Genomic DNA, 16,313 nt, shown 5'->3' on the forward strand with positions numbered 1-16,313 from the left:
GCTACGTATTTTAAAAAATAACTACTCCTGCATGGACCTGGTTGTGGTAGTTCAGTGGTATATCGCTTGGTTTGTGGGCGGGAGGTCGTGAGTTCGAGCCTCGCTCCTGCCATTGCCGCAACAAACCTAAGACATAAACATAGATAGTGAATCACGGGTCTTTCCGATATGACCTTAATTAAAACCAGATATCCTGTGTTGCGACAGGTGTTGACACGTTAAAGAACCCTCATTGCTAAGGCCCTGTGTGCTAAGCACGTCTACACCAGAACACAATTCTTAAAGCAACGTTAACTAATGAAATCCTTCGTAACAAATCAAAATAAGCAATCCCTAGGATACAATACAAAAGAAAAATTATACAATACAAATGGAAAATATACTGGTAGAATACAAATGAAAATTCATACAATACAAATGGAAATTATACAATACAAATGAAAATTTATGCAATGCAAATGGAAAATATAGAATGCAAATGGAAAATTATACAATACAAATGGAAAATATAGAATACAATTGGAAAAATATACAATACAAATGGAAAATATAAAATACAAATGGAAAATCATACAATACAAATGAAAAAGATCAAATATTGCAACGTTTGACATGACATATCTATCACCTAGAAATATTGCTTATAATCCAAAGCTATACTTGAAGATGGCAAAATATCTTGCTAAAGATATAGAGGAAAGAGAGCTAAAAATCTTTACATTGGAATTTTTCCTCTTGACCACCGGAAAGCCTTTGACACAATACATCATGAAAAATACTCTGTGGAAACTGAATGTCACTGGTGTTAAGTCGATTAGTTGCTTTATATCGTATTAATCTGAGAGAAAACAAACTGTAAATATAAACGACACATGGTCTGGGTCGTGTACGCGATGTTACATGTGGGGTGTCCCAAGGCAGTGTACTTAGACCTTTTTTATTTTTAGTAAATGTGAATGATCCTAGTGTACAAATATTGATCCTGAATGTAAAGTTTTATTACATGCAATTGACACATTTTGTTCTTCTATTGTAATTTAATGCAAACATTATAGCTAAGAAATTGGCATCTATGTGAGAAAGCTGTAAAGATTAGTCAGTAGACAATACACTGGGGAAAATGGATTGATTGTATCTTGCTTAACGTCTCGCTCAAGAATTTTTCACTCATATGGAGACGTCACCAAGACCGGTGAAGGGCTTCAAATTTAGGCCTATGATCGGGGCTTACGGCTATTGAGCAGTGAGGGTTCTTTTAAGCATGTCACACCTACTGCGACACGGGACATCTGTTTTTAAGGTCATCTCCGAGCGCCTAACGATGGAACTGTCACTCCCTATTTTAACGACTTACAGGTCTCTCGCGGTCGGGATTCGAATCCCGGGCCTTCCGCATGCGGGGCGAACGGTCTAACTTCTCGACCCCCTTTGAACCATAATGCAAGCTACTACAAATATAGTCCTTTTTCCATAGAATGCAATTATATCAAAATAGAAGGTAAACCATACGTCAAATACTTTTTTGGGGGAAACAAAGTATTGTCTGGAGAATAAATTGTTGATGGTATCATCAAAAAGGCAAATGATTGATTGATTGCTGTTTTCCGCCACACTCAACTATTTTTCAGTTATCTGGTGGCGCCCCAGTTTTTATTGGTGGAAGAGAGAACCTGCAGATACAATGTACCTGGGAAGAGACCACCGACATTTCGCAAGTAAACTGGGGAACTTTCGCACTTTACTTGCGGAAGGTACTTTACTTTCAAAAAGACAAATCAACGCCCGAAAAACCAGAGTACTTGAATACTAACATTAGCAATAGAGTAAAAAACCAGAGTACTTGAATACTAGCATTAGCAATAGAGTAAAAAACCAGAGTACTTGAATACTAACATTAGCAATAGAGTAAAAAACCAGAGTACTTGAATACTAGCATTAGCAATAGAGTAAAACCAGAGTACCTGAATACTAGCATTAGCAATAGAGTAAAAAACCAGAGTACTTGAATACTAGCATTAGCAATAGAGTTAAAAAAACCCAGAGTACTTGAATACTAGCATTAGCAATAGAGTAAAAAACCAGAGTACTTGAATACTAGCATTGGCAATATAGTAGAGCAATTTCGACTGAATAACAAGATTATTTGAAAAATATTTTTAGAAGAAACTGTTTAACCAGATCAGCTTGATCAAGTTAGGCCAAGGGTTGAGAAAGTGGAATCTGACACTTTCTTTTATAATGGCATCAAAAAGTGGAGCTCGATCTCTCCCTGATCAAATGTACAAGAAATAAAATTTCATTGTGGAGCCAAAGATAAGAACAAAAAATACGGACAGCGCCAACTCAGCTGGGCTGCAGTACATCTCTGGAATGACCTTCCAAATGACATCTAGAAGTCGACATCTAGAAGGCAACATCTTTTGAAATTTTCAAAAAAAAAGTCTTAAAACTCATTTTTATCAAACCTAGCTTTTTAGAATCTACCTACCTACCTATTCCTTGTTGCGTCCGTGGGCACATAGGGCAAGGACTAGTTTCTTCCACTCCTCTCTGTCTTTTGCAGCATTTTCAATTTCACCCCAGGTCATGCCAACCTCTCTCATTTCTGCTTCAACGGTCCTCTAGGTGGTCTTTTCCCTTCTGGAGTCCATCGAAGTGAGACCCTAGTGATGTCATTAATGGGTTTCCTTAAGACATGCCCATTCCATCTCCAGCGGTATTTCTTAAGTATGGTGCACATGTCTGAGGATTTTGTTCTTGTATGTAAATTTTCATTTGAGATTTTTTAAGGCCAAAATATCTTGCAGATCTTTCGGAGATATCCATAGTGGAAGCTTGATAGTTTATTAATGTCTTTCTCCGTCATCCTCCAGCATTCCGCTCCGTACAACAGAACTGACAGGACACAGATGTTGTATAACCTCATCTTGGTGTTCTTGCTTATGCTGTTTGACTTCCAGATGTTCCTAAGATTGATAAAGGCACCTCTTGCTTTTCCTAGTCTTGCCATGATGTATTCTTCCGCACCACCATCTGTTGTAACAATGCTACCCAGGTATGTAAAAGATCTTGTACTTTCCAGGTTTTTACCATTAATCTGTATTCCTTGTGGATGCTTGATATTCAAAGACATAACCTTTGTTTTCTTTATGTTGATGTTCAATCCAATTTTGCTGGCATTAGATTGCAAGTTTGATGTCTTTCTCTGCATGTGTTCCTCAAGGTGTGACAGTAGGGCAAGGTCATCTGCGTAGTCAAGATCTCTAGATTGGAAAATATGGTCCACCTGATGCCGGTGTTGTTTCCACTCAGGGTTGATCGCATTACCCAAATCTACTGCTATCAAAAATAGGAAGGATGACATTACACTGCCTTGTCTTAACCCAGATTTCACGAGGATGTTTGTGTCTGGTTCTCTGCCAACCGTGCATCTGAACTCGGAGTAGAAAGCTTTATTTAACTCCACTATCTTAGCTGGTATTCCATAGTGTCTTAAGATCTTCCATAAGCTTTCTCTGTGGATACTGTCAAAGGCTTTCTCAAAATCGACAAAGTTGATAATTAATTGCCTCTGCCACTCTGTGCATTGCTCTATGATGTTTCGGAGTGTGAACACCCGGTCACAGCAGCTCTTTCCTTTTCTAAAGCCTGCCTGTTCGTCTCGCAGTTTGCTATCTACTGCTGTCTTTATTCTATCAATTATAATTTTACTAAACATTTTGCTAGGTATGGAAAGTAAGGTGATACCTCTCCAGTTATTGCAGTTGGTTAGATCTCCTTTCTTTGGCAGTATAATAATGTTCCCTTCAGCCCATGTATTTGGTATGATGTTTTCGTTCCAGATCTTGCAGAAAAGTGGGTGAAGTATATCTGCTACTAGTGTGGGATCAGCTTTAAATATTTCTACTGGTAGTTGATCGTTTCCAGATGCTTTGTTATTTTTTCTTCTTTTTCTTTAGAATCTAACATGTGTAAACAGTGTTTTAATATACCAAACAACAACACAACAACCAACCAACCCCCTCCCAAAATAAAATTACCTATCGATCCTAATTATAATGTTTTATTTTGATAATTTTACGGATAGAAGATTTTATGTCATACTGTCATTTGATTAATTTCATTTAATTGTGTTTCATCGTTGCATTCCTCTTCTTACCCTTGTAAAATAGAGTAATTTATTTTATATAAGGCGCGCTATATATTTTATTATTATTATCAAATCAATAAAAAGAAAATGGTAGATAGTAACTTTTTGTATTGTTGACCTCAGAACAATGCAAAACACATGCATGGTTTTGTATTCAAAGAATTTATCAATAATCAATGTTAAGTTAATTCTTATCTAAAGTAGTATTGATTGTCGTTCAATTTGAATGCCTTTCATTGTTTCCCCTCAATAATCAATCTTTTCATCATTATGTTAATTACAATATAATTGTGTATGTCTTTAAGGTTAAACATGTTAAAAGGACCCCATATGTGGTTTTCATGTGTAACCTTGGTATTGTCATATAGACAATAGGGCTATATATAGGACTACACATATCAGGGTACTTCTAATAAAACCTCAAGTCAGCTAAAGAAAAAAAAGAAAGAAAGAAAGCAATAAGAAAGAGAAGAAAAGTTAAGTGTTGAATGAAATGCTTTACACAAAAATGATTAAGAATTATTTCCCGAAAGTCGCACCGTACATTCCTGGCACATTTCGGAAATAAAACATCCATCAAGGTCATTCGGAGTTTACTCAATCTTTAATGGGAGAGATAACTTCACACTTTTTCCGGTTTTTCTTGGATACACATTGAATAGCTCAGTCTGTGGCTTTGCGTAAGTTTGGATAACTTAGATACTGGCAGTAGTAAGTACATCGTATTGAATTTTTCTTTCTCAAACACACACAGCACAATAATATCTCGGGAATGGGGTCGGCCTCCCTGATCTCTGTTATGAGTACAGGTACTGTACTAGTAGGAGAGTGCCACTATTTAGGCTATGGATAGCTTTGTTGTTCACATAATCTCGATCAATCTATTCATGAATTATGAATATTTTGTTGCGTTTTAATGTTAATACAATTTTTTAAAAATTATTCAAATTCTGGACACTATGGGACCGTGCTGACACTAAACTGGTCCAGTGCCATCTCTATATTTAGCTATATAACTTTATAAAGCTATTTGAAATAGCGTGATTCAGCTAGTTTAGAGCGTGTTTGATTACAACAAAACTGGATTCGGTTTTTGAATCTGGTTTCGTAAACCAACTGCTTGTAATCAAACGCTCAAACCGAAACTGGATTTTAGCAAGATGGCTGTCAGTAATGTAGAATGCTATCCATGGCTTGAGTTTTTGTTTGAGGATGAAGGAATTGACCTTTATACGTATTATTCCCAACCTGTTGTAAGTTTCTTTCGATAGCCGGACTGATTTGGGTACGGAACGACCTGTGATTTATTTCTTCTTTTTATTGAATGTTAACCCTAGCTAACGTGTAAATGCGTTTCCATAACCAGTACACATGTATTTACAGGGAACGTCTAGGCCATGTGCGTCTTGTTTTGGTTTTCCGTCTGTTTGGTAATTATATAGGTAAAACTGTCCCAAAATAGCATTCTGTTGTTGACATTTGCACGTACGCAAACTATCTAACAATCTATAAGGATTAACAAATAACAAAACTTCAATAATGAAATGACAAAACTAACGGAACTTTATCGGCTGCCATCTTGAAACCAAAAAATCCAGCCTCAGAGCAGGATTCGCGGTTTCTCGAATCTGGTTCCGGTTTTGCAGAAACAAACGACACGGTTTTCGAATCCGGTTTCGGTTTGCTTGTAATCAAACGCGCTCTTAGACTGATATTACTCAAGTGCAATAGCATAGCCAAAATGTCAACACAATATGAAATAAATTTTGAACATGTTTATACAGTTAACTTTACCAGCTGTTAACCACAAGACTGTTCTAATCACAGGGTTTTGACTCAATTTGTATCTGGACAAACCGGTATATATAGAGAGCACTCTATATACTAGATATACTAGAGTGCTCAGAATCGTGTCAAACCCCTGTGATTCGAATTAGTCTTCATAACAATACGTATGTGGTTTTAAGAGTTGTCCTGAACATTGATAAAAAGAGAATGCTATTGTGTTGTTAACTGTCCACTACCCCATGTGCATTGAAGCATAGATAAGTATGATGACTAATGTGGAATCTGATTGCCAGTCCATTATTCTGTAATTTTTATTCTATGCTGAAGATTGAAAGATTGGATAATTGCATGTTGCTTTTCCTCTTAGTAATCCTAAACATTTGACAATTTTGAATCAATAAGGCACATAGTTTTGGAAATATTTTATGGTAAAATTTGATTGATTTGATAAAAGGTGTAACATAGCTAAATCAAGCTATTTCAAATAGCTTTACAAAGCTATATAGCTAAATATAGAGATTGTGCTAGACCTATTATTTAATGTTGGACCCCATGAAGCTAATGTTTCGTAATTATGTTTAGAGAGGGGAAAGTGTTAGTATTTTGTGGGTGTATATTATTTTAGACAGCCAATATGTTTTATAGTGTCTTGTATTTTAAAGGGACTGCATGGTTCACGTTTTTTGAAGAAGAAAAAATTGATTTTTTATTTGATATGTAAGTCATCTTAACATGTCTTTTGGACTTTCTTGATGCATGGATAAGAGCAATATTTTAGTCTTAACTCTGTGTTATGTAAATAAGACTTGATCGAGTCTTGTATACATGTATATTTGCAAACTAGTGAATTTAAATGTTAATTTTGCACAGATTTTTAAATGGTACATTTTACTTAATAAAGATTACTTGAAATGTGATATATCAAAAACATAAAACTTAGAATGATAACAAAAAAATAAGGTTAAAATACCTTATGATAAAAGCTCATTGATAAGAAAGTTCATTATTTGTTGTGTATAAACAAAGATTGGAATATCTTATTGTTTACAAAGTTTTGAAAATGTATGTTAACCATTCTAAGTTTATGATATATATATCATATTTCAAGTATTCTTTATTAAGGAAAATGCACCATTTAAAAATTGGAGTTTGACCCAAATTTGAAAACTTTAACCAGAAATTAACATTGTCCATAACTATTGAATAGGAGTGTTTTAGCTTTCATGTTTCATGTACATGCCATTCCTTGTGACGAACCTTTCTTTTGGTACCAAATTTTGACCTTGGATTTTGGCCTACTTTTATGAAAAGTTAACATGGACAATATCTCCTGAACTGTTTAAGCACGTTTCACTGTTTGTAAAATGTAAATTGTAAAACTTAGTGTTATGGCTGACTGAATTAAATCTTGATTATATCTTAATTGTTTATCATCCCTCTTGAGAATTTTTCACTCATATGGAGACACTGCCAAGACAGCCGAATTAAGGGCTTCAAATTTAGGCCTATGCTCCGTGATTATGGCAGTGAGGGTTCTTTAGCGTGCCACACCTACTGTGACATAGGACATCTGTTTTTAAGGTAATCTCTGAGGACCCGTGACATTTACACCTGATGCCTAGCTTTTGGAGATGGAACTGTCACTACCTGTTTTAACGACTTAGGTCTGTTGCGGACGGGATTTGAACCCCGACCTTCCACATGAGGGGCGAATGGTCTACCCCAAGACCACTGCAGTGGTTTTGTATTTTGTCTAGCTCTCGGTATATTTTATTGTGTTAGATCTATATTTGAAAGGTATATTAGCATGATTAGTTTGAAATAAAGTTCATCTAGTTTGCCACATCTTTTTCAAGAGATTGAAATTACAATATTTCTTAGTTTAGAATTCAAAAATAATATCCACCTTTTTGTCTAATATACATGGTTTGCTTATACATGTATGACATCTCTCAAGTAGTCTGAGGAAGGTAATTGTGACTTATTGGTAGGAGACATACATGTATTTGCAATATTCTCACACTCTCAGACTATTAAGCTCAATCTTGTCCAGTGTGCTTTCAGGCATAACAAGGAACATAACACCCCCCCCCCCCCATTCTCCCCACCCCTTAGCCCTCCCTGTACATCACTGCATATTACTTCTTACATGTACCAGTGTCCACAAAACCTTCGTGATTCTTAATATAATCCTGGAACTTCTAATATCATTGTAATGTATAAACAGCTTGATAGAAGAAGATTTGGGATAAATCAGGAAACATTTGTCATTAATAATTTGGACAAGTTTTATCAGATGAGAAAGGAAATGGATTAGAAAGAAAATTCTTGTTTGCGAGTTAGAACGGAAATGTTGGTACTTACTTAATGAATGAAAAACAACAAAAAATCTGGTATGTTGAATTGGACAGGGGGGTTGAAGTGGCTTTATTAAAATTGCACCATGGCATGTACTTGTGTGTAAATTTTAAATGCATTGTTACAATATACAGAACCAGCTGATAATTTCAATGAATATCTAAAGTTCAAAACAAATGAAGTTGATCTCTGTGATACGTCTGTTTTGGAAAAATCAATTTTTGATTTCGATCCTAATCTAATAAACCAATGCAAAGCTTGACCCCAAAATTAATTAGTGAATTATTTATTAGTTTGTAAACATGTCGTTCATGAAATGAATTTTCAAAAGGTTAAATTACGTGAGCTAGCTGTATTTACAATATTTTTTTTAGAGGGTTACAGTTCTGTACACGTAGCTAAGCTGATGAAAGCTTTGATATCCCACAGGAGCCGTAATTTTTTACTTGACAAATTCACAATGAATTTTAATCTCTTGCGATATATGTGAGTTGAATTATTTTGATGGTTTTTCTCATGATTCATCATATGCATTATCATCCCACACATTTTCATCTTATACACGGATTGATCACCTTATAGTGCTCAGCTTTTATATTATCATATGTATGTTTCACGAGCAATTATATCGCTTGGTTTCGAATTTACTATTAATGAGTGCTCTTTGATAAGTAAATTCGAACCCAAACAATATAATTGCCTGTGGTATTGATACCTGTAATTATGCAAAATTACCTGAATCATATGAACAAAGTATGCATTCAGCAGGTGAATGGTATTACCTAAAATACTGGTAACATTTTCTTGTATGCATTTAAATTATAAGATCTGCATGAGTTTTTAAACAAAATTGAACAAGTAAATATTTATTCGCTGGATTCTTGATCAAGGTGTTCATTATCTAGGACATGTTGACTTTGTACTGCAGTCAAACTTTATTAAGTACCAACCTTCATTGCAAAATTGTTTGTAAGTATATTAACAGCACTTGGCTGAATTTCTTTAACAAAACATTGGAAGTGTGCAGTTGTAACTGTCAGATATGTGTGCTGCAAGTACTAAGTGTTGACAGTTTAAACTGAATTTTCTGCCGCCGGTGAAGAGCTGAAGACTCGCTGCTGTTAAGTGTTTATGCTATATTGTATGTCGTCACCACACGTGTGAGATCTGTCACTCTGGGATGTTGAGGTTTCTGTGTGAAGGAGGAGAAGTATGTTCAAAGCAGGAAGAAATTCTGCTTTCCGGTTGGTGAACTGAGGTCTTTATTCGAGGTGTGTAATGGACTTATCTTCTCATAATGTGAGTGGGCTGTATTGGTCCGAGGGATGTTCGTTTTCTCTTTAGGTATAGTATATATTGCCCTGATATATAATCAGTGTTGCACAGTGACTGTCATTGTCATTTTTGCTCCAATTTTCCAGCTGTTGTTCGCTGGTAAAATTTAGATAAACATTTGCATCAAGGATGTATAATTATATGTTTGCAACAATTAAGCATTAATTTGCATAGATTATGTGACAACGCACTGTTTTCATTTCAATCATTTGGCTATTCAGAGAATCATTGTGGAAGATATGGATGATTGTGTTTTTAACTATATTGCATAATCATGATGTATGGACACGGCCTAAAGCTAAAAATTTAAGCAGAATTTTATGTATGTTTGTCATAATCATATATGTCTATCTGTAGTTGAATACATGGGTATATTAGGAGTGTAATGAGGCTTAATTAATGGATCAAATTTTCTGGTTTAGCAAAGGCAACTTGCTTGGACCATTTAATATATGCATCCCATGGGCAACATGTATATCTTGAGGGTTTGTGTATAAATTGCAAATTTAAGTAATTAATACATGTACATTTCATTTTTGAAAATACATGAGGGCATGAATTGCGATCCTTCACGCTAGCATATATTTCATGGAGTGCATTAATGATGCTTTAAAAGTATTCTAACATAAATTGTTGCAGCTCATACTCTCACATATTCTCAAAAATGAAGTTAATATGTCTTATATTTACATTCTGCTGTCAAATAGATATGTTATGTTTATGAAGATTGATACGCGCATTGTTCACAACTACCGTACATTCAGAAGGAAATGGCTATCGTTGCATATCAAAGGCAAAAACTATAAATTGAATGCATCGAGTTCTAATAATGGAGGTAGCAATATTTTTGTTACTGTTTTATCATCTACCCAAACAGAATGGATTTTTAATTCAGAAAATGTCAAGACTCAAGACCTACCGGAATTTTAAATGGCTGCAACTTCAATCTCCCCCCCCCCCCCCCCCCCCCCCCCCGCCCACCCGATAAAATCCTTCATAATTTTGGTCTTTTTGATCCCATAAATCTCGCCTATAAATTAAGTGTTTGATATGATTTCCATATTTTTTTACATTATCTATCTCTAGAGTAAAGTTTATGCCCTGGCCCCTTCAAAGAAGAGGGGCATATTGCTTAATTTGCACTTGTCTGTCAGTCAGTATGTCAGTCGGTCAATAGACCACATGTTGTCCACTCAATGTCTTAACCATTCACTTGATTGCAATGCTGTTTCATGTGTAGGTTGGTTTTGAATAGAAGAGGATCCCTATTGATTTTCAGGTCAATAGGTCAAGTGTCAATCCACTTTGGATATAGGAACCTATATACTATATACTATAGGCTCAATATCTTTAGAGAACTCTTAAAATTTCCTTAACAGACATCAATCTTGATACACTGGTACATCTTAAGGAGTTGATGACCCCTATTGAGTTTAAGTTTGCATGGTTAAAGGTCAAGGGTCAAACTGGACATAGGAATTAAGATACTGTCTGTGCAATATCTTGAGAACCTTTTGTTTGACAGATATCAAACTTGGTACACTAGCTGGTACATCCTAAAGAGTAGATGGCCCCTATTGGTTTTGAAGTCACATGGTCAAGGGTCAAACTGGACATAGGAATATACTGTCCACTCAGTATCTTGAGAACTTTTTGCTAGACACTAGACAGACATCGATCTTGGTACACAAGGACATGACACCTATTGATTTTTAGGTCACATGGTCAATGGCCAGGCCCGGGGTCAATCATAGGAAGCTTTTGACCACTCACTATATCTAGAATTTTTATGGCTCTTCTATCAATTATTTGATGCATAACCCTATTTAATTTTACACCATGGTGGACATATATGTTTGACAAACATTTCTTGTTTTTTTTTCAAAATGCACTTCCTCAGGACCCCCCCCCCCCCCCCCAGATCAGGGTTAGAATAGCTAGGTCCTTTCAGTATCCCTTAAAAAACCCTCTCTGCTCAAAGGTCCTAATTGCCGAGCATTATTTTTGCAACCCTTTACCGGCATAATGCTTGTATATAAGCTCTCCTATAAATTGTAATAGTTATGGCTATATATATGGACTGTGGATATCAGCCTGGATAGCTCAGTGGTTATAGAGCACCTGACTAGTAATGCAGGGGTCCCGGGTTTGATTCCCGGTCCTAAAATTTTCTCCTTTCCTATATATTACACCTAGTGCTGTTGACCTGCCAGGGGCAAAACAAGAATTTGGTGTCCACAAATGTAGTAGTTTAAGGAATATGTGAACTGGGGATATCTGTCATGGCTGTAGCTCAGTGATTAGAGCACGTGACTAGTAATGCAGGGGTCTGCAGGGTTCGATTCCCAGTCCATACTAAAATTTTCTCCTTTTTCATACATGTATATATATTACAAAATGAAGGAAATAAGGTGAAATTTTTACTGTATGCATTGTTTATTCAATGATTGAGTGGAACTTTCTAAAACAAAACTAGCACTACACCTTTTGAATGGAAGGTTGGGGGGGGGGGGGGGGGGGGGGGGGGGGGGAGTCGGGAACATCGGTAATGATTCCTGTACATTTAATAACACTTCATCTTGTTATTTTTTGTTTTGTTTTTTGTTCGGGGGTGTGTGTTACATTATTTTAGAATAACACTTAGTCTTGTTATTTTTATTTTCTTTTGTTTGGGGGTGTTCCCGGACACTACACAAGGGGATTAAGATGAAACTTTTTTTTTTATGATTATAGGATACCATTATAGATTGTGCAGAATTAATATCATTTTCTCTAAACATGCATGCAACATGTGCGTGTACTTGCCTTCAAGAGTTTTTGTATACCAACTTTGGGGTCAGTCTTAACTTTTTTGTTTTTCATAAAGATTTAAAATTACTATACCATACAGTATTAAAGTGCATGCACATTGATTTGATAATGCTTACATATATAGCTATCTCAGGGGGGAAAAGTGCAAGTTATATACTGTTAATTAAAGTGTACATGGAATGATTCAATGGAACTTAATTAATGCACAAAATGGCACCTCTTAATTGTAAATCATTATCATGATTATATGGTGAAGTGTTTGGGGAACGTCTGTAACGGTCCCATGAGTTGTGCTGTGTTCATGAAAGGAATGGATTTCAAATTAAACTGGCATTGGGAATACATGTATCCACAATGTATTTGAATGCCTTTATTATGAATTGAAGACAGATTATACATGTATGCTTGAAAAATGTGAAAATAACCTTTGGAAACTGTGAAAATTGCCTTTGGAAAATGTGAAAATAACCTCTGGAAAATGTGCAAATAACTTCCATCATATTCAGTGTGTAAATTAAATTTGTTAGATTTTTTTATACACGCTTTTGTGATGGTTTAAAAGAATTCTTACACTTTTTTTCTGTTGTTGAAATTGATTGCATGTTGTGACACTGCTTGACCTCCACTGCAGAACAGCTGCATCCTGTAACTGACATGTGGTAGTGTCTACACGGATGTAGACAGATAGACAGGTACTGGGACGATACACCGCCAGGGGCTCGCTTATCACCTGTCAACATGTCGGCACACTTATAACAAGAATTCGCATTGAGAATTTACAAGGGTCGGAGTTTATTTATTTTTTAAAATCAGATCAAAGTGAATTAAAAGTACTGTATAGCACTTGAGCTGTGAAATCTGGCATTTGTATGATCGAGATATCGAGGCTTTTGCGTTGGAAACATTCACAAGGTGTAATACCAGTATTTTTTCTCTAGCAGTTCTGAAATGTGCAATCCATTAACAAACTTGAATGGATACTTATAGATGATGTATGTTTACAGTTTACATGGACACGGGGCTTTCTTTGAGTCCGCTTTCTGAAGAGTTGTGTCTGGGTGATTCCACAGATACTGGGGTATATCAGCCAGCTAAGGACACTGGTTATATAACTGCTGCAATGATTGCAGGATTGACAATTGAACCTTATTGTAAGACATCAAGCTAATGACTGGCCCCCAGTCTGACATTTCATTGAGAAATAGCAGACAGACTTAATTGTTTATCTGAAGAAAAATGAAAATGAAAGTATAGAGATCTATTATCTACGTGTATAGCTATGCCATGTCATAATCTTTTTAGTGATATTTAAACCATGTGAATACTTATAGGGTATAAGAATTCAATGAATTTATACATTTAATCGTGAGTGTGGACAAGCTTTACTTGAATATAATAATGAATTATTGCAAGTGAGGACTAGCTTTCTCAATTTCCATTGCAACTTTTTAGTGTACTTTAATTATAAGCATGCCCAGCCCTTATAAATACCATAATCCCTATATTGAGGTGTTTTTCCATAATGTGTATGCAACTATATTTTGTACGATTATTTCTGATTTGCATTGTTTTACTATTTTCAGACAAAGCCATGATGTGATGTTGTGATCACTCCAGCGTTATGGGGTCAACCCCACCAGAAAAATACAAGTATCGTCATCTCCAGAACTTTCTTCACTCACGACCCATTCTGGTCGGAAACACTCATACAGTTGATATTTTGAAGGGCCCCACCGGGAAACTCGGAATCAAACTTAAAGTTCTGGTGAGTTTGAGAACGGCATTATGCATGTTGATATTTTGATTCCTGGTCTGGTGTGGAATCTGTCTAAATAATTCAGATTTTGAAGGGGAAAACTTTGATTTTTTTATGGTTTTGTTGGGGTCTGATTTTGAGGTGTATAATGGTCCCTGTACATAGAAAATTCAGTTAAATGTTTTGTATTTTGTTGTGGTTTAATTAAAAGTTTTGAAATTTCTCCGTTTACCTGATTAAGACATATAGGTCTCACGGCGGGTGTGACTTGTCGACAAGGGATTCTTACTCCTCTTAGGAACCTGATCCCACCTCTGGTAGGTCCAAGGGTCCGTGTTTGCCCAACTCTTTATTTTGTATTTTTTACCTCTCAACAGAGTTTCTTGAAACTTTGTAGTTAATAAGGACACACTGTGTAGATGTGCATATTCCCAGAATATTCTGATTCAATAATTTTTCTGGGAGTTATGCCCCTTTTAAACTCAAAAGTTTGAGCCCATCTGTCCTGTTCTTGCAGTAATGCATAGCATTACCATTCATTATGTGAAACATTGTCAATCAATGTTAGAGCATGGGGTATGTGAGCTTGCTCACCTCTGCTTTTTTTCATCTTCACTTTCATAGTGCACCCATGAAATTCACAAAATTGGGTCCCCACAAATTTTGTCAATTTCACAGTATTAACAAATGTATATGCATATGTACCCTTTGCAAACGAAGTTGTTGAGGGTGGGGGGGGGGGGGGGTGGGGGGGGGGGGGGGGGGGGGCTGTTCATGTTATTTACTTTATACCAAATTTTGTGGAAATGTATTCTATATTTAAGCTTGTGCGTCTACCTGGTATTTTCAGATTGATTCCTTTAGTTTCGAGAAAATTTTGATCATTTGTAGTGTCTATATGATTTCTGTAAGATCCCCCTAACAAACAATTTTTGGGGTTGTATTGGTCAGTCTGTCTGTTTTTCATCCATCCAGCTGTCATTGGGACAATTAATTAGATTTCACTTTGTTAAGTGTAGATTGAAGTTGGTAACAACTAAGAATGTCTTCTTTTGAAGAACAACAGTGCCAGGTTTGACTCAGGTTAGCAGTGTGGCCCATGGACCTCTTGTATTATGATATGTTACAAATTTTCTAAGACATAGATTAAAAAGTATTGAATGGAGGTTCAGAGGATTGTCAAAAATTTGTCTCAGACTTGTGGAATTGCTGAAAATTAGTACCCCCCCCCCTCTACTCCAACATCCAGAACTACAATCTGAATCATGTTTAATGATTTGATTTTCTTGGAATACTCGTTTAATTCAGGAAATTTTCATAAATCAGTTTGCATGATGTAGAGTTAGTAAGAATATATCAACTGATAAACTTTGATAAATGAATGAAATAAATACTCATGTCTGTTACAATAGCAGAATCTCAGGATCTGTGTTACATTTAAATATGTTCAGATCTAATAAGAGATTATCAATATTCATCAAATCCTGCTGGCATTTAAAAATGTAATTGACAGAAAAAAATCATTTATGGAGCTTAGTGTATGGGACTGTTTATATTAGACAATGATTAATTCTGAATGACGATGTGTAATACTAGAATTCAATATTGGAAAGGGTTTGGATAATGACTGTTTTATTTCACAGACATGTCAAGTCACTTGACAAACCTTTAAATTCTATGCTAAAGTTTATTAAATTCTCTTCACCTGCATATCAACATCATACATCACCTTAGCTTTAGGATAAGAATAAGTAAACATGGAACAGATGTCATGCATGGGACTAATCCCGTGATTATCCAGGGCTAGGTCTGATTAACGTGTCTCCCGGACTGTCACACAGTCACACTTCCTGATCAGGGTTAATAAAGCTCTTGGATACCAGCATGCATGCTACACTAGTAATTTAGATGAACAATTCTTAGCTCAAACAATAGCATCAGGGGTATGGGGAGTAAATGGGAGGCCAGATTTGAAGTCTCTGTGTCCATGATACCTTGTTGCCAGTTGGACAAGTGAATGCAATATCACAAAGTCATGTGTGTTTAACCAGACCCTCTTTCCAAACTGTCAGTTTGGCTGATACTTTATTTGTCCTATAGGATCCAACAAACCCA

General features: G+C 35.8%; 1 protein-coding gene across 5 annotated transcripts in view; it reads left to right on the forward strand.

The window, feature by feature from the left end:
* The first annotated feature begins 4,700 nt into the window (after window positions 1-4,700).
* The window catches only part of LOC125656860 (uncharacterized), a 32,219-nt gene continuing 20,606 nt past the window's right edge, over window positions 4,701-16,313 (forward strand). The window contains exons 1-2 of one of the 5 annotated variants that reach the window (XM_048887478.2): window positions 4,701-4,830; window positions 14,026-14,207. In XM_048887478.2, the coding sequence (XP_048743435.1) occupies window positions 14,064-14,207 (144 nt within the window). In that variant the 5' untranslated portion in view covers window positions 4,701-4,830; window positions 14,026-14,063. Of the gene's footprint in view, window positions 4,862-9,193; window positions 9,641-14,025; window positions 14,208-16,313 lie in introns of those variants that run through there. The other 4 variants (XM_048887474.2, XM_056143602.1, XM_056143603.1 and 1 more) reach the window with 4 other exon arrangements.

Source organism: Ostrea edulis, chromosome 7, assembly GCF_947568905.1.
Source record: "Ostrea edulis chromosome 7, xbOstEdul1.1, whole genome shotgun sequence".
Taxonomy (NCBI): domain Eukaryota; kingdom Metazoa; phylum Mollusca; class Bivalvia; order Ostreida; family Ostreidae; genus Ostrea; species Ostrea edulis.